Source organism: Brugia malayi (genome assembly GCF_000002995.4).
Source record: "Brugia malayi strain FR3 genome assembly, contig: Bm_v4_ChrX_scaffold_001, whole genome shotgun sequence".
NCBI classification, from domain to species: Eukaryota; Metazoa; Nematoda; class Chromadorea; order Rhabditida; family Onchocercidae; genus Brugia; species Brugia malayi.
This window is the reverse complement of record NW_025062479.1, coordinates 6,868,050-6,893,685: the sequence shown is the minus strand read 5'-3', so window position 1 is coordinate 6,893,685 and position 25,636 is coordinate 6,868,050. Positions and strand designations below refer to the sequence as shown.

The 25,636-nt window shown below is 31.8% G+C and overlaps 2 protein-coding genes across 2 annotated transcripts; both read right to left on the bottom strand.

Annotated features, from left to right (window-relative positions):
• Window positions 1-3,255: 3,255 nt before the first annotated feature.
• Window positions 3,256-10,099, bottom strand: Bma-unc-58 (Uncharacterized protein; the record flags this gene model as incomplete). The annotated part of the gene is made up of 9 exons (XM_043073917.1): window positions 3,256-3,471; window positions 3,581-3,747; window positions 4,134-4,322; window positions 4,607-4,727; window positions 4,838-5,007; window positions 5,145-5,293; window positions 5,393-5,631; window positions 7,902-8,047; window positions 9,769-10,099. The coding sequence occupies 9 exons, from the start codon at window positions 10,097-10,099 to the stop codon at window positions 3,256-3,258; spliced, it is 1,728 nt and encodes a 575-aa protein (XP_042929851.1).
• Window positions 10,100-20,297: 10,198 nt separating this feature from the next.
• Bm420 (Uncharacterized protein) lies at window positions 20,298-23,612 on the bottom strand (the record flags this gene model as incomplete). Its single annotated transcript, XM_001899065.2, has 2 exons — window positions 20,298-20,392; window positions 23,489-23,612. 2 exons carry the CDS (start codon window positions 23,610-23,612, stop codon window positions 20,298-20,300), a joined length of 219 nt encoding a protein of 72 aa, XP_001899100.2.
• Window positions 23,613-25,636: the final 2,024 nt, after the last annotated feature.

The window sequence follows — 25,636 nt, the reverse complement described above, 5'->3', positions numbered from 1 at the left end:
ACTCCAGACAATGCAGATGATTATTGCATAACGAATTTGATGATTGAAACATAAAAATACGACGATAATCTTTAATCTTATGGATTCAGTACAAATTCATTTCGACATATATTATATTCGGTTTTTCCGCTATGGAATTGTACAAGTTGTCAAAGCAAGAAGAAGCAAAAAATGAAGCAGAGGAAAGCAATATTTTTGTATTCATGAAAAACTTGCATAATGTTTTCCATGAAGAGACATTCTTTGAAACATTACATTACTTGGCTGGTGACTTTTTCTTTCAGTTCACTTTCATCTCTCACTGTTCCACATTTCTGAAAGCTTGTTAATTGCATCTGTGGATTTTGATATTTTATCTAAGTAGACTGTTTCCTTAAAATCTGAAAAGCAATTAGGAAATCAATATAAGCAAACCAGTCAGAATTAATATTGTTTTATTATAATTTTGAATTTTGGAATTTCCTTCCTTTCCACTACAACGTATCAAGGTCAATTTGAGTTAATCCACTGATCCGTTTCTGAAGTTTATAACTCCAAATATGTTCAAAACACATCCGGAAGTAAAAAAATCCTCAAAATTTTAAGAAAACATCTTTTTAGTTCTTCAATCAGTAATTGAAAGTGAATTTGTGTTCCATAATTCTTAAAGGATTGATGTATTGAGGCAAGGACGGGATACAATCTATGAATTATTGTTATAAAGTCCTTACAATATTTATTTCTTACAACTCATATTTAAAAAATGCCGTTATGAAGCAATAAACATGAAATGTACAGCTAACGCGATAATTTTATTGCCTTTAGGAAGTGTTAGCTTGAAATATCTGTTTCGGAAACACTAGAAGAGTCGTTTTTAGTGCTATGGATTCGATAGAAATTCATTTGGACATATTCGGTTTTTTTCAAGGACTGATGAAAGTGATTTAAAATTGTTGAAGGATTTTGGTGGTTTTAGTTGTCGCTCGTAATCATGGAAGTGAACTGGTTCGGATGACGTTCGTAAAGATTCACGAGACCACGAACTGTTATTATGCGTTTGGCATTTCGTCTGGTCATGAAGCATTTATCCTGGTGGCATTTCTGGAAAAGATGGTGATAGCAGTTCATCTCCCCTTATTCTAAAAGTTTGCAGGACTTTCGCTCGATGTATTCAAAAAACCATTTGGGATTTGAAGACAGCGCGGCATATGTATTATAATGATATGCATAGGGTTAGAATAAGACGATATGAAAAGAAAGCAATATCTTGCGACGTTTTTTGTCTTCCTGGCGGCTATCTTCATTCCCAACCTTTTTCATCAACATCTAGCATCGTTCCTCAACATTAATTTAAAAATTGAATGATTTTTATGTATGATTCTCTGATGATAAGTAGTAAAAATTATTAGTTAAGAGCAGGTTGAAGTAGCATGGTAAGATCCTGAATAGAAGTGATAATCTATAAGTGATAATCTAAGTGATAAGTGATAATCGCCGTAAGTGATAATCTATCACTCAAGTCTATTGTCAAAAATTTCAGGCTCTTATGTCAATTTTATAACAATCGCTTTAATAAGAAGTTTAAAATTGAGTGATTATTACTGAAGAGTAGGAGTACTTAGATTTTTTACATTAATTATTAACACTGTAAGTATTGTATCAGATATTCATCTACATATTCTCAATATCCCAATTTATATTTCTAAAAACTACTTAATCAATTTTTTCACTTTTTTTTGGAATTAAATGTGAAAATTTATAAATTTCTTTTTTCTTTTTATTTTCTCTTATTGATTTTACCCTAAATAAAGCTTCCAAAAAAAAATAGTCTAAAAATCACTTAGTTTTTTTTACACTGATTATTAATTTATCATTTAACAATGAAGTGATATAGTAGCTGAACAGTGAACTTGTAATAAGACATTTCAATTTCCTCTTGCAAAAATTATGAGAGCTTCGTTACAGATTCTAGAGAAACATATCGTTCTTCGGTGCCTAAAAAAATAGGTGATTGTTAGCGCTCATTCAATCTCACATTTAACTCTTTACTATTATAGTGCCATGCTTTTGAGCATAATTTTTTGCCGACTTGCTGTATAGTTAGTTAGATGAGGCTTCATTTTTTTGGAAATTTTTTCCGAATTCTGAATTTCGACATGAGGTGATGAAGTCGGCAAATTGAATAGTCACAAAATAATCATCAAGAAAACTGGCAGCAATACATCAACCAACAGTGAATGAAATTGATCTTCGTAAAAATTTTTCAGTACAGAAAGTTACACCAAATCATCATCGAAGTTTAAACGTCTATTCTTTCAAAAACACGTCGCAATGTCCATTTGATTAACACAGCAACGAAACGTATTGAAATGAACGACTTCAATATTTAGCCTCAATGCCTTCATATCGAGTTAAGAAGTGAGTTAAAAGGACCGGAAGAAGCGTCAACAAATCTGTTGTTTCCCAATGTTCAAAGATAGATACAAATTTCCAAAATCCAATTTAATTATACAAGGCTAAAAGCTTTTCGGGAAACAAGTTCAAATTTATATCTTTTAATATAAAAAAAACTTTTGTTCATTTAACTTAAAATTTTGTCTGTTTAGTTTCGTTTTTCACTCATGTGATCTCAACAAGTTTTTTTATTACTTGCTTTGAGTAGACTGAATTTATCCGTAATCGAGAGCGGTTAAACAAATGAAATAGCTCGCAAACGCCTCGCTCCTATATGACTGAAACAGAAACCGCATTGTTTCTACCACAAATATTAAAGTTCATTAACTTGATTTATTTAAATAAAGAGCAAAAGCTAAAAAAATAACGATCGAAAACATTGAATAAAGAAAAAGAAAAAGGAAATAAATTACAAGAATGTAGAAAAATAAAACGAAACGAACTGATTTTAGAATGAAGCAAGAAAAAAATGTGGAAAGTGAGATTTGTTACGAGATGGGATAATTTGACAGAAAAAACACCCTGTTTACTTGAGAAAATTACAATCATGAGCAAATTGATCATTGAGGAGACAGATGTTGACTTTTGTGCTAACAACGGCATTCATACTATCACTATTATGATAGCATTTCTGAGGCACTGGGTATATTATGACTTTAAGTTACTTTATTCTCGTCAGAAAAACCTATTATCGACTTTTCGATATGGAGGCAATTTTGATACTTCCACATTATCATCAATAGGGGATTTTTCAAAGCAAAAACCGTGTTGAAAACAAAAGGAATGGGTGAACTTTATAGGATAGGCAAAACAATATTTTGATTATAGATATGCGGGTTGTTCGGGACGTAAAGCAGTTATTCTTCGTAGATATTCGGTATCACGGAAGAAATCGGACTGGAACGAATTATGCCGTATTGTGGACATTCCAGACGAAGTTTCATCGATAAAACGTAATTTCATGAGAAGTTCGTGAGGTTCAAATGGTCGATCTCGTAGTTCACTATCCAGAAATGCCCGAACATCATTCCAAGTGACCTAACAGATATGGGAATGAAAATACTTAACTCTGGACTTTAAACAGCAAGTTCAAAATGCAAATCATTTTCAACAACATAAAATCTAGTAAATAAAAAATTACCCATACCTTTCCTCCTTTTTTCCTCCTCATTGCTCTTAGTAGAACTACAATTTCCTTGAGTTCTTCGCTCATACCAAGGAATTTTTTGGCTCGTCCAAAATAGTGGAAACGAGTGAAATATGCTTTCAGATGTGTTGATGCTAAGTCAATACACATCGTAACAACTGATAAACCTGTAGAAACATTAATAAGATGCATATAAAACATATAAAGCATAATTTCACAAAGGAAATGAAAGCTACATATGTTTTAATCAGAAATATTTGGCAGTCCCATAGTAATGAATGGAACAAAAGGTGATCAGAATATACCACCAAAGTTGTTGTAAATATACTAATTATGATATTATTTACGATAAAAATTGGATAAAGGTTGAGAAAAATCCAGCACTTAACTTACCGGCAAAATGAAAAAATCCTTTCATGGACTGATGTATTATGCCAATAAAAATCCCTTTCCATCCTGGTTTCAAATAAATGAAGCAATTTTTCACTTTTTCTCGAAAGAAAAAGGATACCATATGATTTATATTTTGGAAATGGAAGGATAACTAACTAACCAACGATGACAAAAGCGACAATAAGTGATAAGAAAATGTAATCAACAACGACGATATCGCCAAGGCCAACAGTTACAATAAGATTGAAGCCAAAATGAAAAGCATGTAGGAAAGACCACGAACGCTCCCAATTGATGAACATAGCGGAACCCATCGAGCAGTATAAACAGATACATGACACATAAGCTCCTGGATAAAATGGAAACTTATCTAATTTTTAAAGAAATTTTTCAATCTTCTTGCTTTTAAAAAAATGTTTCTCTTATCATAAATCTTAAGGTTTTTAGAATTTTATGGTTAACAAAACCTCAGTGATCATGGTTATCATTGAAGTATTCTTGAACTCTTTGAGAGTTTACAAATATTTTAATGATACATGTAACCATTCAGGCTAGCACTATAATTATAACTGTCATTAGAAAACTTTGAGAACATTAGCTAAAATTAAAAAATTAAAGCGATAAAGAATATACCAATTGGGAACCATAATTTCCCATCACTTCCTTCAACGCCGAAAATATCTATGACATCGGAATGACCGCTTGTTGATTGTGATGATTTCCTTCGCATATAACGTTTTCGAAACAGGATTTGCTGAACTTATTCATACATGAAATTAAGAAAGATATGAATGACAGTGCAGCAACATTATGGAAAGTTTAATGCCTTCTTGAAAGTGCAATGTCAGTAATTTGAAAACACACCTTCATTTTGTGTGACATTTTGTTCCAGTTTGAAACGAAACGAAGCAGTGTTTCCGATAAAAATTTGCCTATATCTGCAGCTGTAATAAACATAAGAGGTATGCCAACTAAAGCAAATGCTACCGCAAATACTTTTCCTAAATCTGTATCGACTGATACTTCACCATATCCTGAAATACGACTTAGCTGTACAATTCTTTAAATTTTTTGGATGCATCTCTTCGTATTATCACTTTGCAAAGCTAATGAAAATTTTATAAATTTTAATTAAATAAATGAGGTTTGGAGATTTTAAAAAAAAATGTACCACATGTAGTAAGAACAGTAAGCACATATAGTAAGGCAGTTGGGAAAGTCCACTTGTTGTGAATGTTATCAATTTCATCTGGTTTTTGAAGTTCTCTACGAATTGGACGTCGATCATCCACTGTTTCTGCTATTGATACCATATACTCCCTGCAGACTAATGAGTTTTACTGGAGGTACAGAATTTTAACTGCAGTAACTTTCTTTATTCTGTCCGATATTTAATTTGCTAATCGATTTTAAGAAAACCTGAAAATTGTAGCCCATTCGGAACGATCAATTGAACGGATCCCCAGCTGTGCATCATTTAAAATCCTCCAGCTATCAGCTGTGAAATTTGTCATGATATTCGACAAATGAACTAATTTTCGAGATCGAGCCAACAATTCCGTGCTTGTTTCTAATGCCATGAGAATCCATGCACCAAGACACAAGTAACCGATTAATACTGTTACTAGTATCACATGAGGAATTAATATTTTGAATAACTGAAAAAAGTAGGATGACAGCTTTCATTAAACGATTCATTCACCAAAAAATCCATCAAAAAAGAATGCTGTTCACCATCATTTCAAGTTTTAATCCTCGCAGTAGTAACTTCAGTAGCAGTAGCATACTGAAGTTACTACTGCGAATCGTTAGAAAAATTTTTCTCTTTGAACATCCGTTGAATTCAATTCTTCTTGTCATAGTTTTAGCTCATTAGTGAAATCTCCATTCTTTGGATTGCAGTGTTTTTTTTTTCTTTTATGAAAACTAGTTCAGGAAGAAATTTCACTTTCAATTCTGGAACAAAATTTCCATATTTTGTGAATAAATTTGCATCGATCTGTCTTACATCATATCTTAACTTTTGAACTAATAAATTTAGTGGAAATTCATTCTAGATTGATCGAAGCATGTAAGTAAAGGTGCATAAAACTTATATACAGATCGTTTCTCACTCCTATCAGAAACATTTACCTATTTTTGGTTTCTAAGCTTCTACAGAAGTTTAATCAAAATCGTTTTCATTTTTCATCTTTCAAAGGAAAAAATTATAAATTCTTTTTGAGGAAAGCAGCATGCTTTATCTAAATGTTCACTGTATCGTAAAAACCAAAAATTTTAAAACGATTTTAATAGTGGGGATACGGTTTTTTTATGGTACGCAAGTAACATTTCGAACACAAATGAAAAGGTAAACGGATGCTGTTTCAGTTCCAAAGTTAATCCTGACACAGAAACTAATTAATACATTATAAGTCCACTTCTGAACTTGGTTGTCATGGTAACTACCTAAACGAAATCTTTGCAACTATTTAAATATAATTAATATTTAAAAGAAGATATTTACATGAGAGATTTTAGCAATACTATTTTGTGTATGAGAATTCATCACTTCTATCATGGTCAAAAAAATTGTTTTACTATATCCAGCACTAACGGTGAAAATGAAATGGATCTCACTCGTGACATTTTGAGAATTCGAGCCATTTTTTTCTGTTAATAATATCACTAATTTGGACTTTTACTTACTAATGAAGTTTTTTTTGGGACTAAAATTGTTACAGCTGTAACAGCTTCTTTAGTCTTATGGATTTGCTTAAAATTCGATGAGACTGCATTTGTTTCCAGGACTTTCTGACATGGAGTAGGAAGATTATGCGGCAAAACTGAAGCAAAAGCTGTTGGGAAGGAAATACAATAATAGCAACGTAAATCAATGTACATTGAATCATAATTACAAATCAGCTATAAATATCGTAATTCATTACAGATGATATTTGTCGACAATAAGCAATGCTAGGATGCTAAGCCAATTTATTTTACATTCTAGAATGTTTGGTATAGTAAAGTCAAAAAGGTGGTAATATTTACAAAATTCAGAATTCTAAATGTGGTTTTAGGATATTTAAGTCAATACGATTAACTGGGAAAGTTAACTGTAATTTATTTCAGTAAATGAGAATAATTTTAGAAGGAAGTTTTCATTGCTTACTTTAACGGAAATCGGAAATCGAGATTCAGCAAAACTTATTTCTCAGGGTGTGAACTTTCAATGTTAATGCATATTGTAAACAGTAAGGTTGAAAAGGGTAATCATTCGAAGAATGCTTCAGTCAGCCACTGACATTTGGTTTACGAGGGCAATTTAAATCCCTCTGAAAATCACCGCATAAGAAAATGTAAAAGTGACCAACACCAGTTTGCACAAAATCTGTTTAGTGAGCTATTGCAACATTGTAACTTGTACGATGGGATAAAGGTGTTATTCACAGCAAAGATGGACGGATGCTCACAGCGAAATGCTTGTAGTCACAGCAGAAAATAGTTATTACTACGAAAATAACAGGTGTTTTAGGGCCCTTACAGGATGTTCTCGATTATATGAAATAAGATAATTCAGGTATGGATCACTGAATGAATGGATTGCTATCACATTTTTTTGTCATCAGTTCCTTATCCTGAATCTCTATAAATCACTAAGTATAGGAGATTACTATCAATCAGACTTTTTCTTTCACACCACATTTTTCCTACCGATGTTGTTTTTCTGCTAGGTAAAAATTTGTTTCTCCTGTTCTATAATATGTAATATCTACTTATCCTGCAATTAAGAAAAACGTAAGACTTTCATGGTAAAAGGGGAAAAGTTAGCAAAGTAATAGGACGCAAGAGAAACGTTAAAAATTTGTGTCTTATTTGCATTTTTATTACATAATCGGGTTTTATTTATAACTATCAACTTCATTGAATAACTTGTTGATAAAGGTACCTTTCCTGTACGTTCTGAACAATTTTTTGATTCCCGAGTTTCATCCTCTTTCATCGTTTCCGTGATAACCGTCGCACCATCTTCTGCTTCCAACAATGCTGATTGCGACGTAAGCGGAATACCATCCCATCGGCTTGTGACGTGATCTGCAATTACCATTATCAGATCTTATTATATACAGAACCAGAAATTTTGTTTCAATTATAATGAAATCAATCTCAATAGCTTTCCTCACACTTCCCGCACACTTAAAATCTACAGTCGGAGTCTATTTAAAACTTTAACTTTCTGAATTTTAACTCAATGACATCAGTATCTGGTGAAGATATGTGCCAACGAGCAAACAGAAAAGCAGGTGGATATTATTCCATTTCTTAATACATACTTTAAAATTTGGAAATAGGTACATATACTTTAAAAACTTGGGGAAAAAAATAGCATCTATGTTTTTCTGAACTTTTCATTCCTCCCAATGTGCAACATTCGAAATATGCATCAGTATGCATTCGGCATTAATCTTTCCGTTTAGTTTATTTATTTCTCTCGTGTAGACTATATTATGTTTCAAACAATTATTTCATCAATAGCTTCAGTAGCACCACAGACTTAAGCAATAAATTAATAAAATCTGCTTAATTACCAGTTTATAAGTCAAATATTTGCTCCTTATCATAAACTTCAAAATATTACGCAACTCATCAATAAATACTACAAATGGATATAATAAGATATTGATTCATCCTTTTTAAAGGAGAAATACTAACAAATGATTCCCATCAATCTGCTCTATGTACTTTGTTGTTGTCATTTCAATTTGTGATGTGAAAATCCAGGCTAAAAATCTTTATGTAACAAATCATATAAAATATTTGCCGGTCGAATCATAAAGCTTATATGGTCTGAATCAGGATGCTTTTTTGTAAGATAATAAACTTAATGAACTTAAATCTATAAGAGATTAAAAGTATGATGCATCCATTTAGCCTACATTTTCTTTATCCTTGAATTTTTCTGAACTTTAATCGAGAAATAATCATATCTAGTTTACCTTGCAGCAAACATTTTGTCTCATTCATTTTTCAATAAATTCTCTGTTCTCTCCTCCCTTTTAAATAAAAAAGATTAAGAGAAAAGATTCACGGAAGCGATTGCTATTAAAAAGCTTTTCTGACATGAAAGATCAATAAAATAGAAGAACGTGCAATGTGACCACCAAGATCCTAAGCAATAACAATAACACCGATGCAAGTGCCATAAATACGAAACATTCCGAGTATACCTTGAATCGATTTCTTATCCTTCAGAAATTCCAATTGCAAAAAGATCTTTTATTTCATCATTTTTTTCTTTTTTTTTTCCGAAACATTACGTCCGTACTGTTAGTGCTGTTCCGTACTGTTAGAATTAATGTGTTTATCTGTTAATAATTAGATTTTTGAAGATATAGATCATGCCTTACATCACCATAAATTTGGCTGTTAGCAGAATAAAAGGAAAGCAGGAGGGAACCACTGAGATGTTGCACAAGAAGTCCTTCAACTATTTCTAAACTTACTCATTAAGGTCGACCTAATTACATGTTGGACTTAATTGAGTATCTCCAAGTTTTCACTTTTTGGTTTTCGAAAAATTGAGCTGAGATGACTAAGAATAGAATATATGTTTCCAATCATTAGATGCTGCGTCTCAAATACAACGCTAACAACATTGCTGATTTGAATGGTACAGCAAACACAGTTCTAAAAAGTTTCCTGTCATAAAAATGTCCTACTAACTTCAAAAATAAACGAAAAGAAAAGTATCTCCTGCTGTAAAGTGATGATTAGCAGTAATTAGGGGCTTGAAAGTGAAATATGGCCTGACCCACCAATGGTAATTCGTCCATCGCCTTGTATGGTTACTGTCGGCCGTCGATAACAGTGCTTGCTGGACTTCCTTATTTGTATATCAGACGTTGAAAAGCATGCGGTATTTCCTAAGGACGAGCTTCGAAAGACTGTATTTCGTTGATGGTCAAAGTTGTCTTTCTTCAGATCTTTTTCTTGTTCTTTCCTTTCTTGCCCATTTTCTGTCACAGTTGATGGGATAGATTGTTTTGCGATCACTTCAGCAATTTGCCGTCCCAATCGTGTCTCAGTTCCCTGCGGAGCGATAGATAGCCGCCGTAAAGCCCTTGATTGAGCGGAATAAAAGAACATGCTTTGATATTAATTTCCGGATGAGTACATAGAGACTTTAGAGATTGCTTCAGGAATGTAAAAAGTGATGACTAAAGCATATTATCCATACGGTGGGATTTGTGCGGAATTAGCGAAGCGCAGTAAGCATCACAAAAGGGACACTAGAAGCAGCAGTTATAGAGTCTGCAACGAGCAGCATGGATTCAAAAATTTAACAGATGGTGTATCAATGCAATTGGTGAAGATGCGTTCTTAGTGATGCGGAGTGTGTGTATGTCTGCGTTTGTATGTGTGTGTGTGTGTTTGTATATGCATATAGAAAAGGACAATCAGCGATGGACTGAGTCTGTTAACATAAGTCCTTGGATCTATTATAGAGTACTGCAATCGCCAGCAATTCAGAACTGCAATTTTTTCTACATTAAACAACTTTTTGTGTCATTTCTGATGTGCATTTCACATTTCATCAGCTCATTCTTTTTTTTTTTTTTTTTTGAGACACTGATCTAATCCAATATTAGAATGACTCGAATGGCTCATCACAGGAAATTATATTGAAGTGAAGTTCCTATTTTAAATTCCAAAATAACATGGGCTGAACTCATGGAATTAGTAAAAAAGGACAAAAGTACTTTGAGCCGTAGCGAACAAAACGTTCTAAATAGGAGTTGTAACAAGACAAAGACGAAAAACTTGAGGGACCAACCATAAAATAAATTGTAAATATTCCAGTGAACTGAAAAGTTTGGAGTGCATCTGATTATTGAAAGTATTGCATCCAAAGAAAGTACTGCACATAATACGATAAGCCTAATTTCATTTCGTTTTACTAACAAATCATTTGGAACAAATTGTTGTGAAACATTTGTCTCTGGCTAACCACAATTCTCTGCTACCTAAACTGACTAAAACGGATTATGTCCTTAGATATCACAAACAAACCTTTTCTCTCTAATTTCCTGGATAGAAATCTATTCGCTGCTCGTAAGAATGTGCTTACAAACTAGAACAAAAATGTGAACAATTTGCTAAAATGTATTAGGCTTTCAAACAAAAGAAAAGAACTGAATTACCTCACATTCATAAATGTAATTTTAATAACAAGTGTTGTATTCATTAAAGTATTATACAACTTTAACAAAAAGCAATAACGATTGGGATTCTGTATTTTAATTTAATATTCACTATTTAGCACTTCGCCTAATAAAAGTATCTAAAGCGGTGGAGAAACATACAAAATCAGCATTTAATTTCTCCTTTTTCTCTTCCGAAAACATTAAATTTCGATATGTTTAGCCAACAATGTGAAAACTATATTTCTCTTTGCAACTCTTAGAAATTCTTATTCTTATTTCTATTTTAGCTCTTGAATATTTTGCAACAAACAAAAAATAAAGGAGTTTGTGATATACGGAGATGTGATTTATTTCTGTTAATTTACAGAAATTTTGTAATCATATTAGCATATGATTTACAAAGAAGTAGTAATCATATTAGTATATGATTTACAAAATTTTACATTCTATCATGTGATTAACAAAGGATTACCTCTTTTTCTAATATAAATATAAGCTATTATTAGTCTACCTAATAAACATTAATTGTTTTCTAGTCTTCATTCATGTTCATACACACGCTCAGACGTACTTAGTGATCCATTTCAAAATCACTAGGTATCTTCAAAATACTGCTGTTGCCACTTTCTACTACACTAATTTCGTATGTAACTCCGAAAACGACCAAACTTTCTAGGATGCTATTTGGAGCAGTGTCTGAAGACTCGCTCAAATATCGCAAGAAAGTGTTCAATAATGCTACCGGTTGGTATTACTGCGAATTATCATTATCCCCTGCAAGAGATACGTCAGTTTCTTATCACACCACTCTTGAGATATCGTATTGGAGGAAACTATGTAGATCTCATTGATGACATTCATTTTTTAAATTTCACAAAGTAAAAAAAAAAAAAAAAAAAAAAAAAAAACCGTGAAGTTTTTACCCATGCAGTCGAAGAAAGTGTCAGCAATTCCAGCTATTTTAACTTACCGAGAATCATTTCAAATTATGTTTGTACGTAGCCTCCAGTCCCAAAACATTTTCAGCCAGTATTTTTCTACAACTGCTTACAGTATATCAATATTCCCAATTAGTTTCCGAGTGAAATAATTTGCTCAGTCTGAAATATGATACTGAAATGGCTGAGTTCTTCATGAATACCTTGCTAATATTGCTTTTATATGCAGGTACTAGCATAGCATCCTACCTGAAGACTGAATATCATTTTTATACCACTATTCATCATGTGCGCGAGGAATGTTTCAACGATTACACTTGATCGAGATATAAGGAAGCAGGCCAAAAGATGAAACACAAAATGAGTTTTTTCTGAATTTTTTTGTATTTGGAGAATTTTTGCTGAAATTTTTTTTGCTACTTCATCCTCCCTATCAGCGATCACTTATAGCGACAAACCAACCTTCCGGAAGCTTACGAAACAACAGCTGTTTCGTCAGTCAATTTCATTAGCAATCCTCTCCATTTAAAAAGAAATTTCACTTATGCGACACATCTAGCTCCAATTATAACAAAAATTTTTTACGCAAAAATGGGTCCTGAGAGTAAGTTATTTCAACGAAATATTTAACAACAACACAAATTTTTTGTAATTTAAATCTTTCCTTATGTTTTGAATGCTTCTAATTGGGAAAAATTTATTTTCCATTTCCCTAACATTTTTAAAAATAAGTTTGGTTTTATTTTAACAGAATTTGCAGCTTCGCCCAGAAATAGTCTGTTTTACTGGACTTCAGAAGAGTGTTCTGAAAAATTGAGGGCAGAAAGCTGTAATGAAAGACTTGGTAGTGTACTGTTTGAAATGGAGTGTATTCATCATTTTGATGGCATTACCGATGTAAAACAGAGCACTAAAAGGACTTCGATGTCTTCTCCATACATCAAATTTTGGCTCTCATATTGCGTGAGAAGTTTCGCCTCACTATGCTCAAGGTAAAGTTCAAGCTTTATCTTCAAACGATATATCGGAAACCCAGTCTTGTCAGTAGCCAAACTTTCGCTAATATGACCAAGTTTATTGATGCTTCTTTTCTGCTCTTTTTTTTTTTCAGTTTAACTAATAAATTGAATCGCCTTCATCAAAACACACTGATGGTCCAATCGGCGCCAAACGGTTTATACCAAATCTTATTTATGCAATGCTATGGATATTTTTCACTTATTATATTTAAGATAAGCATACAGATTTGTCACACACCAAAATCATTGCTCTCAAAAGAGAAATTAGTCAGAATGAAAAAGAAGAGTTGCCATTAGGTTTGGTATTTTTGTTCCACAAAATTCTGCAAAAAAACGAAGTTCCACAAAATGATCAATGATCGTTTACGCTACTAACCGATTCTCTTGCAACTTTGGAAACAGAAAAAGATATTTCAGTCTATGCCACTAATCGATTTAAAGCTGGTCCATCATTTTTTTTGACTGCTGCTCAATATTACAGTGATTCCAAATTAGGTAAATTAATGCACCATTTCACCCCACAAAATTGAAGAGTGAGCGATGAAATTGTCCTTGATAGAGTTGAAGATAATACCAATACATTGTCTTATATACACTCTGAGTTCTTCCAGATGCCATCCATTCCATTCCTTTTGACTCGACTTCCATTTTTTGGATGACCTTATTCAGAGTCAGTACTTCCCCGTAAAGAAGGATTTTTATCGCCGGTGAGCGTATCTGGTTAATTGTTCATTTTGGTCGCTCGACCTCATCATTCTATTAATTCTTTCTCTTCGTTAATTTTTTTTGAGAATGGCCTGAAATCCTTTTTACCGACAGTTATTTTCCTCAGTGAAGTTTTCAGTTTGGAATATCAGTCATCGTTTCTGGTAGTGATACCTAGTTCACCTCCATTGACTTTTATCAAGTTCTCCAATTATTAAGCAACAGTTGATTTGCCACAGGCATTTCCAATCATCCTGTCCAAGAAACAAATGCACATACGCCTATAACTTTTCTCTGTTAACAGCCAACACTGAGCTGCTTAAGAAAAAGAAGATTGGAAACATGAAGAGAGAAATGGAATAAAAATCGTATTTAGTGCACTCTATTAAAAATTCGAAAATACTGCTAAATTATTTAGTGACACTCAGCGGCATTGGAATTTCTTGAAGTCCATTAAAAATATTGAGTAATTTTTTAAGTCAGAATTCTTCTCTTTGACGGTTTCATTTATAAAATTCTGAATTTGAAAATAAATAAAGTTTTTGCTACAATGCAGTTGACACACTCGAAAAAGGCAACAGATTTTCTATAGATATATTGTTTTCCTCCATATCAGCTAACAAAGATTAATTATTTCAATTGTTTTGATTTTTTCATTTATTCCAACCATTTGATTTATACCAGATGGTTGTATGTAAATTAATTTATTAGGATTATTTATTCAAAACTTAACTTTAAACCATTATAGCCAAGTCAACCTTTTAGCGCTTTTTGGTTAAGCCTTCTATTCTTTTATCGTTTAACTTTGGTCACTTTGCAAACAGTCATACGGTTTCACAGTTTGCTTCTTCCAAAAAAAAAAAAAAAAAAAAGCAAAAAAAGCAAAAAAAAAGCAAAGAAAAAAACTTGCTTCAAAGTATGACAGGAATATTTCGCTTAATCCCATAAATATCTTTTATGGGATTAAGCGAAATATTCAGATCGACTTTCTATCTAACAGCTAATCGCATTCAATCAGTTCATTATATTGAAATCAGATGTGCCGCTCATTATGAGTCTTCAGTAACTTCAAATATCAATGATGAATAAAAAATAAGTAACTAACTTTTAAAGCGATAAATGAAGGACAAATATTCAGTTCAGTTGGATATTAAAGCAATATGAGAGCATTAGAGCAAGTTGTGTGCACTGAGATCTTGCAGTATATTGAAGTATAAAATTATTGGTTCATTTCTTTTCAAAGGATCGTTTCATTTACACGCATGAGAGAATTTTCAAAATTGATTGCTCAAATTATTCTTCTCTGTTTGCTTCACTCTCTATTATTGAATTTTGTGGACAACAGATTCCTTTCAAGACAACTGTATTTATATGAAAATGACACTAAACTCTCTTCAACCACAATCAAAATTTCAGCGCAAATTCCTTAAAGATGGCTCAATCATATGTAGTGGGAATGCAATCTTTCCTATATATCACATACAATCTTTGAACAGAAATTATTTTGACCTTTTTAAGGAAATAAACTTTCATTTTATTTCATATTAAACATTCAAATTCATCGCCCCAAAAAAACGATGCATCTCAATGCCTCAGGCGTTTCAGTTAGAATGGAGAACATCTCGTAATGTGAGGATTATTAACCAAACCATTTATTGAAGACGTATTAATCAAGGAAATTATAAACTTGCAAAATTTTACGAGTACTGCTATCACTGTTCTTCGACATCAGAATCGTTCTGTTCAGCATTATCCATTAGCCTCCCTTCCTTTAGGTTTAACAAATTCTATTTGCATTGTTTGTGTAACTCTGCCAGCCATAAAGGTTATATTCTACCTCTGCATGTACCAAGTTATTAGTTTGACATAAAATAATGTTGAGCTCTAGGGATCCGCCATTTTTTGATTTCTAACTGAAATATTCGTCAAGCATTCTGACAGATCATTCACCCGTTCGTGATTTCGTCCTTAGTGTGTGTTACCTTCAATAATAAACGTCCCACAACCTGCGCAATAAAGGGAAAAAAAAATGACATGCACATCAATGCGCTACTACTCATCTCATTGTCTTGAAATGTGCTATCAGAGTCCTTTTGCTAAAAACTCTTGTCACCACGACAAACTGGCCATCTTCTAGCATCTCGACTAAGAGTTTCTTGCTATATCAGATCTCATTACCGTATTTTTTAAAAAAACTAAAAGACTGAGGGTTTCCATCTTATTTCCCCCCACATATGTGTTACTCAAATGTCACTGAGTTTTTTCTATTCCATCCCACGATTCCACAGCTTATCCCACTTTTTCACAATCTTTATTTACTTCTTGCAGTTATTTCTTTGATAATCTTCTTATCATTACAATTTCTTTGTGTTCCTCATTATCATATTATGAGGTTTTATATAACCTAAAGATCGTTTACTTTCATCTAGCAGCTATATTAGAGGAAATGTCTTTAGCTGTCCTGTCTTTTGCTATTTGTTATTGAAGTGATTTCTCAGTCATGTTTTTGTTATGCACATCAATTCTTATTTGTATCTTTTTCCCTTTTTCCCTTCCTTTCTGCATTATTTAATATACATGTCAAGATACTGTCCCGACTTCTTGAATAAAGATGAGTGCTGCAGAAGTAAAAATAGTACTAAAAAAACAAGTCAAAGCACACCATATTCTAAGCAATTAATTTATATAACAGATAAATGAATAAATGGCTACTACTAGTTTTTACTTCATGTTGTTTTTCATATTGCTTATTTACAATATTGTTCTGAAATAATAAATCTAAATTTCAAGTTGCTGAAAGTTTCGTATCGAATTCACTCATCGATTTTTCAAGTTCGTATCGAATTCACTCATCGATTTTTAGACGACAAAAAAAGAACACTGTATTTAAGGAAAATTTACAACAAAATAAGGCGAAATCCTTCATTATTTACAGAAAATTTATAACAGTCATACAATCCGAAATAACAAAGTTCTTTCATTGATATCAATTAAGCTTCAGCTTATTAAAGTCATCTAGGACGTTGGGTGCTGCCACATATTACTAATACTGCCAATGTCGAAGTTAGTTGAAATAAATATTTACTGCTAACATCAAACTGTTTGAGTAAATTGAAGTTACGGGAGACTTATAGTAAATCACGGCTTGTAATGTAAGCAAGCGCCCTAAGAGGTTTTTTAATAGAGAACAGGAAGGAGTTTGAAATGCGAAGAAATGAAAGTGAAAGCGGAATACCTCTAACATAAGTAACATGAGATCGTTCCAAGCCTCGTGACAAGTTATATGAATCGTCAAAGCTGTTTTGTGTTTGCTGGATACCCACTGTTGTCCGGATTAGACCTGCTGTTTTGAATAAAGCTAATGCGGGATTGAATCGTTCATTGGAGATTGCTTGTGAATAAATCATAATCTGGGAGCATTTCAAAACGCTGAGGTATTCATTAGCAGTGTAGCAGTATCAGTAATAAATTTGTGCAGTAAGCCTTCCAGAATTATTTGAGAAAGGCTATCAGAATAGTCCAGCTTTGGAATCAGCAACACGGCGACAACCCATCGGGCATCCTCAGCGCTCCTCCATGTGCTTTTACATATATAAATACATATACTTACATACACACATACATACATACAGATATGGAAGAATATATTCTACTTAACAATACAACTCACATATGAGAATCAAGCCAGGAAAGGGTGGTAACAAACGAACGCCAACTGCACATTTCGTTTTGTTTTTGCGGAACTCAACAAGTTCAAACTCGTCTCAAATAATAAAGCTCATGTAACTTCTTTAGGGATGAGAGTAAACTGGTTGTGAGCGTGACGAGGCAGTTCAATCCATTGACAAAGTAATCCATAAATTGGGGTATTGGGCAAAACAAATTTTAGGAATTGTTTGGTGAAATAGAAATAATCATTAATCAAAGAAATAGTCACGGAACAAACATTTGAATGTTATGGGATGTTAAATAATTATTTATCTTTAGCTCTTAATTTTTACTTATTCTTTGAAATGTTTTTCAGCTAACTTCAGCTAACTTGTTGCTTTAACTCATTATGAAATTATTATACTTCAAAAAAAGTTTAGTCACAAAGCCATATCCTAGTCTAATTATTGTACCATAGCTATTATTGTGACATTTGCTATTAATTAACAAAAATTACTTTGTCGAAAATTTATGTCTCTTACTTGAACAAACTCGAATGAAAAAGACATTATTGTATCTCAACCAGAAAGCTTTGTAATTCATCAAGAAAAACTAAATTTGGTAGTGGCATCGTCAAAAATCTACAGTTTTCAACGACGATTTCCAGAGAAAAGTTTATGATTGCAGTGTTTTGTAGTGTGGTTAGCTTTTAAGCAATACATATTTGTGTTTCGCTTTTTCGGATACTTTTTTTGGTGAAAATATAGCTTAGACTATAAAATCCTTGAAATTTATTGTCATGTACGAAATTTTTTTTCGTCCTCAATTAAAAACGATGCAGCAAATGCGATATGAAAAAATACATTTTTTATTGACAAATATTTGCGTAAATCGAAAGATTGAAAAATTCTACTTCTTTATGTTTAATTACAACAGTATGACAGAATTCAAAACAAATGCGATTCATTCTCGAAGGGCACTATAAATAACTTTTTTAATTTTATATTATGTGTTACAAATAAAATTTTCCCATATCACGTTGAAGAAAAAGCTCAATCTTTTATCCGTTACTGACAACCTCGGGTTAATCTATGACAACCCTTTTATTTAAAAGTTTCTTTTAGCTGTCTATGAGGTGAAATTCACTCTTTTTATCACAGCTGTTTAGCACTCTTTTTTATCTGTAAATTAACCCTAAATCCTTCTACAAATTATTTTAATTTAATAAGACCTTATCTTTAATAATTACTTTAATGGAATCTTGTCTTAAGATATCCATGATATGAGTATCTTACACTTCTCATCAAAACTAACAGAAAAAAGTATCCTGTTAAATTTAGTTCTAAACTGATTCATCAAGGATGTAAAAGTTATCAAAGTTTCATCAAAGTTGAAAAGAAAAAGAAAGCATGAAAATACAAGGTAGCTGTAAAATATAGTCCTCAGATTTTTTCCTCCTAATGCAAATTTGATGGTATTTAAACTTAAATTAAAAAGCATATCATACTTTTAATGTAATGCAGCAGAAATATTCAACGTAGAAACAAAATCTACGAAAGATAACTTTTACCTTTTTTTAAAAGGAATTACATCTGAAATAATATTACTTAAATCTGATATCTACCAAAAAAATGGTACATTTGATTATATTATTTAAACATTACTATGCTCAACAACAAAAATACCATACCATCAACTTCATTACCAGATATTAAGGTAATATGATATACATATGCTGTTATCGGGATAAATAAGGTATTTGACAGTAATTGGCACAGATTTACTGAATATAAAGTAGTGTTATAATTTGAAGGAAACAGAAATCTTTTTTTAGGTCATATTTTATGATATTTAATGTAAAACTTGAAGAACTGACAGTGTAACACAGAAATTTTATGCTGGTCGCCAAAAAGACGGGAAGAGTAATATTTGAAACATTTCTTAGATATTTTTGAACATTTTTTAATCAACAGTAGGAGTGCAGCAGCAAATAAAATGGAAACATTGATCAAAATATTACCATTCTTCTGTAGTAAAAATGTCCAAATATTTGAAATAAATTTTTGAACTTCTTTCTAAAGCTGTTTAAAATTTTTCAACTGTTTTAAAAAGGAATAGATGAGCAAAACGTGAAGTCATTTACTCCCTAGCAGTACGCAATGAATTAAAAAAAATATCTACCAACCAGATATTTTTTGTGAATAAATTTATTTGCTTAACAAATTCAGAAATCCAAAACTGCAGTCTTGAGGCATGCCTCAAATGACAATATAAAATCAAAGTCTTAATTGGTAACCCACACAAACAAAATGACTAGTAACAGAGAATAATAATGTTTCAATCATTCATGCTACTATTTGTTAATCTTTGAGAAAGTCGTCTATCCACAAACTGCAGAGAAACATTCATAACAAATGTAACCGCTCTTTATATTTTTTACATAAGCGAAACTTAGAGCAAGAAACTTCCAGATCATTCAGATGGTTTCCAGTCCATATCAGATAAACGTGAATTGCAATAACAATCAGTTAGAGCATTAACTTTGTCTCTTTATGACACAATTTGATTAAAAAAGTATATGAAAAAAATAAATAAATAAAATAAAATCCTTGCAGATTTGAGGTCATTGGCGTAAAAGTTTTTATTACAAATAGTAATGAATCATGTATATGGAACAGTGACTGAGAAATACAAATTCCTATGAATATGAATAGGTATATCATTCAGAATTCAATGAAAAAATTGCTAGGAAGCAAGAATGCTAATATTTAGAGCAGAAAATCTTTGCCAAGATACTGCGATATTGGTGGCAGCATGTTGTTGAAAAGTTTTATGGAAGAGTTTCTTTCCGAGATAAAAACTTCTGCCTTGAATCAAAAATTCTCGTTGTTCTGTCAATTAATTCATCAGGACAAATATATAGCGCTGAAAACTTTAATAATAAAGAAGTGGAATGCTAGGTTAAAATCTAGAGGACTTGATTCTTCAGAAAAAAAAAGGATAAATGATGGACAGATTTAGCATATGCTAGAGTTCGGTAAGTTGATTTTTTGGCTTAAAACAAATAAAAGAGATGATTATTACTTCTTTCTATTCCTTTCTGCAGAACAGATGCAGTTCGAAGCCTGATGGTGTGGTGAGATGTCGTACATACTTTAGAAACACTAAAAATGTGTGCTATGACTGGTGATTTTAATGAACATATATAATTAGAAAAACTAGTATAATTAAAAAATTAATCGAACTAAATCGGAAAAGACATTAGGATAATTAGTAATAACCTATTATCACTGGTGAAACTTTTATGTAGGGGATCTTACATACTTTATATAAACAGAATTGTATCCCACAAAAAACTAATGTGTTTTTTGAGGTAAAATTTTTCTTCTTTATTAAGAAATACAGCAAATAAGCAGTTCAAGAAATTTGGTTTTTGTTTATCGTACTTTTTCACAGAAACACATTCAAATTTTCAAAAAAGACATGAATTATGAAGGAAAATATGTGACAAAGATTTGGCAAAAACTATTTCTAAAAATTTATTTATGCTTCATACAAGGGTCATTTATTTCGCTTTTTTAGATAAACAGGTATCTAGAAATTTTTAACAAAAAAGAACCCATTCTGATTTGATTTCCATCTTTACCATTTCGTATGTCACATTTTTTAATATATGCGACAAGAAAACCAATATAACGATATTAATTTTTTTAGTACTGTTATATTGCTTTCCTAATTTTCTAAGTACAACTGTAAAAATTTAAATAATACTTTCCTTTAAAAAATAATGTGAAATATTTTAAATTATACTTTTCGATGCTGTTTAGACTAACATTACAATTTTAGTATTTCATCCGTAAATGGTCCGTCATCATTTTTATTTAATTTCTATTGCCTTAAGAGGATGAATTGTTACTTATTGAGAAATTCTTTCTAATACTTTTTCCATTGTGAGGAATTAATGAAAGCGCAACTGATAACAATAACCAGAAGTGAAGTATGAATTGGGTTGATTTAGATAAGTTTATCTTTTTACTGAATACATAATAAGGCTTCTTTGTTACATATGTGTTGATCAAATAAAACCAAAATTAGTGCGATATTTTTGTTCATAATCGAACTATAGTAGAAATACTGAAGTCGAAGAGATAAAGTCACTTATTTGATAACTTTTCTAGATATAGAAACGTTGTAAAAAAGGGAGCAAGTGAAAACAAAGCAAGAAAAAATGAGTGGGAAGTCGAAGAAAAAATAAAAGTTTAGTTGTGGCAGTAAAATTAACAAACCAAGAAAAACTTACTAACAGATTAACACGTTTTCTCTAAAAAAAATTCTCATAAAGCTTTAAAAAGTTTAACACAAACAAAAAATCTCATCCTTTTTTCTTAGTGAATTGAAAAACTGCAACTATTATTAGTTCAATAATTTGTTTATCTTCTTCTAAAATAATAATCACAAATTGTTCGAATAAATTTTCATATCTGTAAAGGAAAGGCTAAATTTTCGAACTTCATTAATATAACTGAATCAGTTCCTTGACTCTTTAAATTACTAACAACAAAGATTTCAGGAATTGAAATAAACAATTCTATATGCTAATAGTCAAAATTAATTAAAATTAATTAGTTGTCCTTATGAAAATGAAAAGTTTTGGTCCAATATGTTTGACCGACACAAACAGCAACTGTGTAATGTTACAATATCAAATCTAATATCAAAAATAATTTGAATTTATTAAAAAAAAGAAAAACGCACACACACACAACTGAGCTCTTCTCCATTTTCTAATTGCCCACAGTATTACGAGGTAAGTTTAATTGTTAGCAACATTGACTAGGTTCAATGAACTTTGCCTCACACGAATGATGATATGAAATCAGTGGGATTATTTTGCTCTACATATTTTACACTATCAGTGGGAAAGAAGTGATTTTCACATTTGAGTGGATATCTAGTGCAGAGTTTTGTTGGAAGCTTAAGTTCATATTAGATAAGGCCAGCAAAAAGTCTTCTAAATAAAATTATATGCTGCAGAAATATTTGAAATGAAAAAACATAAATTAAAACTCTGAGCGACAGTCACATAGAGATAAATTGATTGATTGCTACAAACACTAAATTTTTTTAAATAAATGGAATATTACAAGTTAATTAAATACAGTTATTTGAATATGCGTTGCAGTTCTATTCTCAGCAGCGATTGTATCCACTTCATATCAGCAGTTAAGCAAACAGTTAGCAATTAAGTGGGCAAACAATTTTAGAATGTGCGAGAAGCGGGATGTTAGACCTCCAATGAAACAGTGATGATGAAATTTCCTGTTTATCTGCTATATTTCTTTTCTTCCTTGCCTTAATTTAAAAGCATTAGATCACTTATGATATAAACCCAGCACCACTACTTCAGTCATAAAGGATGATGAAATGATGAGAGAAGTCGAAAATTTGATAAACAGTAACGAATTCTAGGAAAAGATTTGAAAAAAGAAGCCCTATAATGAACTGAAAAATATAATAACTAAAATCTTAAAACATATATAATTAGCACAGTTTGATCCTCAACGTATCATCATATCCTTGCTCTTATGATCCTCTGTGTGTCCATACTTTTACGAACTCCATTAACTGCTATAAATGGTTCTCACAGAGAGAATCAGAAGCGCAAGTAGCACTTACGACTGACTCATAAATTGTGTTTTCGTTTCATACGATAACATTTTTGGTATGGTAAAAACATCTGCCATTAACAGTACCTAGGAATGAGTTTGAGTGTATAACATTTGCAGACCAAAATCCTATTTGGGTGCATCCGGTGCACTTCTACATTTGCGCATATATGTATATATATATATATATATATATATGTTTGTCTTCAGCAATACTTGTATATTGTTATTTTTCATATTGTTATGTTTTGTTCAGCAGTACAGGTAAATCCTTACGTATAACACTTGCTAGGAATGAAAAATTATGAACTAATCGAACAGATTTAATCAATAATTAGTAATATAATGAACTGACCAGTTGAAACAGTGCTGATGATACGTACAGCACTGTACTTTCGTTTTGTAGGACGACGAAGCATGCGAGATAGTCGTCCCTCTTCCTGATCTGCGTTCAGTGTAGGCTGAACAAATACGGACATCCTTCGTGGTAAATGATTTGTTTACCTAAGTGTACCAGACATTTCATACCAGTGGGATGACCAATAGGCTAATCATATTTGAAACATTCTTTTTTATATGGAATGGCAACAGCATTCAACGAAGCAGAGGTAACTTAGAATAAGAAGCTTGAATGTTCGTATACCTGGTACAAAGTGGAGATCTGATGGAAGAACTGAATTGCAATGGGATAAATATGAAGAGTGTATGAGGAGCGGAGTGATCGGCTGATGGGATGCAAAGCGGTTGTGTATAAGCAGTGTCCTTTCCTCATAAGCTGTGATAATTCTGGAATTTCTACATAATATAAACATCCACATAAAGCAATCCCCACTTCATGTATAACAGCCATCTTTGTAATCAAATGAATTGATTTACATCTCCTGTGTTCTCTACTTCGAAGCTTATCAGAATTTAACAGTGCTTCTAAATTTTACTAACTTTTCAGTATATATTGAAAATAAAGGAATATCGTTAAGCTTAACATGGTACTAATGTCTCCCATGCTTTTTCACTATTTATGAAGTCAGCTTTTACAAATTAGTTGTTTATAAAGGAGTTTCAAATTAAAAATTTTGTTAACCATTACAGGGATATCAATATATGCTCCTTCGCCAATCTTATTCTTCTGATCTCTTTAACAATATTAAAAGATTTGTAGGAAAAAAAAAGACGCATGCAAAGAACATCATTGAAATTTAATGGTTTTTCAGTGTATCTCCTCTGCACGTACAATCGCACGTCTAACGACTTGAATTATTAACTTCTGCAATAAACAATGTCTGAAAGTAGCTAATTTCAAAGTCGCCTTTTACAAACATTCTACTTTTTCCTTTAAAATAGCAAATTTTTTGCTTATAGAAGAATATTGAAAGAAAAAATTACTTACAAAAGAATGGCGAAAATTGACTGCGTGAGAAGTATTTGAAGGAGGATCGTTTTCGTGATAATGGAAGAAAACGTTGCATGCAGGAAAGTAGGAGAGATGATAGGAGATATTGAACGTTCTTGACAAATCCACACTAGTTTTTAAATGAATGACTGTCACCTCAACTCACTCTTCTTCATTATAATCAGCTTGTGTAACCAATAGCCTGGAATAAGTTAGGCGCTTATTTTAAGCGCGTCAATTGGCTGACAAGAACAGGACTAGAAAAAGTGACAATGACACTATAGAAGGACGATAGAAGAAGGATTTAGATGGCTTTAGAAATAAGGCCTTTCTGAAACTTTTAAATCGTCAAATTCTCTGATATTTTTAGAGGCCCGGTTTTGTGCACTTTTGAAAAATTCAAATCTGTAAGGGAGATCTGAAATGGACAATATTATACCTCCCATCTTCACTTTGTAAGCCAAGAATCTGATAAAGATTTTACTTAATATTATTGTCCAAACAGCAGTAAAGATGAAACAAGCTTTTGCTACTTATATACACTGCAGTCGATAATTAGATAGTTCTTGAAGTCGTATTTGTCGCTCACAGTATATAATTTATTGGCGATAGCGAATTCATTATGGAAATATGGATCCGAAAGTGATCGGTGCAATAGTTATTTAACCATCCAGTTTTCTTTTCTGATAGTTTCATTCTTGTATAATTCATATTGATGAAGTTATCACAATTCTGACATGAACAAATTTTGACTTAACTTACTAATACTACTAACGAGGGAAATGTACATTTATTTCAGCACCTATGTGAATCACTGTACTCTTAAGTTCGCTGATGAATACTATTGCAAATTTACTACTCAAAAAGGATTTGAATTTGAATGTCAAACGATTTTTTCGTACCTAACAGTTAAGCTATCAGAAACTTTATTTAAACAAAACAATGCTAAGGTTTGTAACACCTGATTATTAATTGATTACTATATTAAATTTTCATAAAATTTATTGTTATTCCTAACTAATGATGAAAAGCAACAAAAAAGCTTCAGAGCGCTATGTCTTCTTTTAAAACCAGATGATGTTTTCAAGAAACTTATAGAAAACTTCAAGAAGA